Source organism: Bison bison, unplaced genomic scaffold (genome assembly GCF_000754665.1).
Source record: "Bison bison bison isolate TAMUID 2011002044 unplaced genomic scaffold, Bison_UMD1.0 scf7180017864295, whole genome shotgun sequence".
NCBI lineage: Eukaryota > Metazoa > Chordata > Mammalia > Artiodactyla > Bovidae > Bison > Bison bison.
Genome location: NW_011494867.1, coordinates 884812 through 885835, shown reverse-complemented (window position 1 = coordinate 885835; position 1024 = coordinate 884812). Strand labels below are relative to the sequence as shown.

The 1024-nt window shown below is 54.1% G+C and overlaps 1 protein-coding gene across 5 annotated transcripts in view; it reads left to right on the top strand.

The window, feature by feature from the left end:
* The window catches only part of IL34 (interleukin 34), a 60909-nt gene that overhangs the window by 55884 nt on the left and 4001 nt on the right, over positions 1 to 1024 (top strand). For 4 of the 5 annotated variants that reach the window (XM_010850715.1, XM_010850717.1, XM_010850716.1 and 1 more), the window contains 2 exons: positions 504 to 581; positions 843 to 1004. In XM_010850715.1, the coding sequence (XP_010849017.1) occupies positions 504 to 581; positions 843 to 1004 (240 nt within the window). The remainder of the gene's footprint in view (positions 1 to 503; positions 582 to 842; positions 1005 to 1024) is intronic. The other variant, XM_010850719.1, reaches the window with a different exon arrangement.

Below are 1024 nucleotides of genomic sequence, written 5' to 3'. Positions count from 1 at the left end.
ATTATAACGTTTGATTCTTTTATTAGGGTGAATCATGTGGCATGTGGCTCTATAGGTCTTTTTTTTAAACAGCTTTGAAGACATATTGACACATAATTCACATACCACACAATTTATGTACTTAAGTGTACATTCAGCGGTTTTTAGTGCATTCTCAAAGTTATGAAACCATCACTATGATAAGTTTCAGAGCAATCTTTTAAAGTTATCTTCCTCATCCCCCAAAGGAGATGGTTTTGCCAGAGTAGTAAGCCTCTCATCCTACATCTTGGCCTGAGACTAGGCCTGGTCAGGACCTATCCTTTCCTGTGTCCCGGAGGAAAGAGCTGTCTTTGTCCCAGCCGGTGGCCAAGCACACATTTTCTGTGGAGGAGTACTGCTATGACCTCTGCCATCAAGGGCCAGTCCTGGATTCTTCCCCTGCATCAGATTCCTCTGGGAGGCTGGGGGAATCTGAGCCGTTTGTGACTCTGACCTCATCCTTTGTTCTTATATCTTCCTAGAAACACTATTTCCCCATCAACTACAGGGTCAGTGTGCCTTATGAGGGGGTGCTCCGAACAGCCAACGTCACCAGGCTGGTGAGAATCCCCTCTTCTGGAGTGGGGAGCCCCCTGCCTCCCGGGACACCCTGGGCGCCCTGCCTGGGAAGCACCAGGAGGCTTTCCTGGCCCCTCAGGCAAGCCTACCCTTGGCTCAGGCCCAAGCTTGCCCCCCACCCCTGGGGGCTGCCGTGGTCTCCCCCCTGTGCAGGTCAAATCTGGGGGATGTTGGATCTGGGGGCGGGGGTAAGGGCCCGGAGGCCTCTTTCCCGGGCTTCAGTAGTTTCTCTGTTCCTGCAGCAGCGGGCCCAGGTAAGCCAGCAGGAGCTGCGGTATCTGTGGGTCCTGGTGAGTCTCAGTGCTACTGAGTGGGTGCAGGAGGTGCTGCTTGAGGGCCACCCGTCCTGGAAGTACCTGGAGGAGGTGCACACACTACTGCTGGACGTCAAGCAGGGCCTGGGGGTGAGCACTGCGGGGTGTGG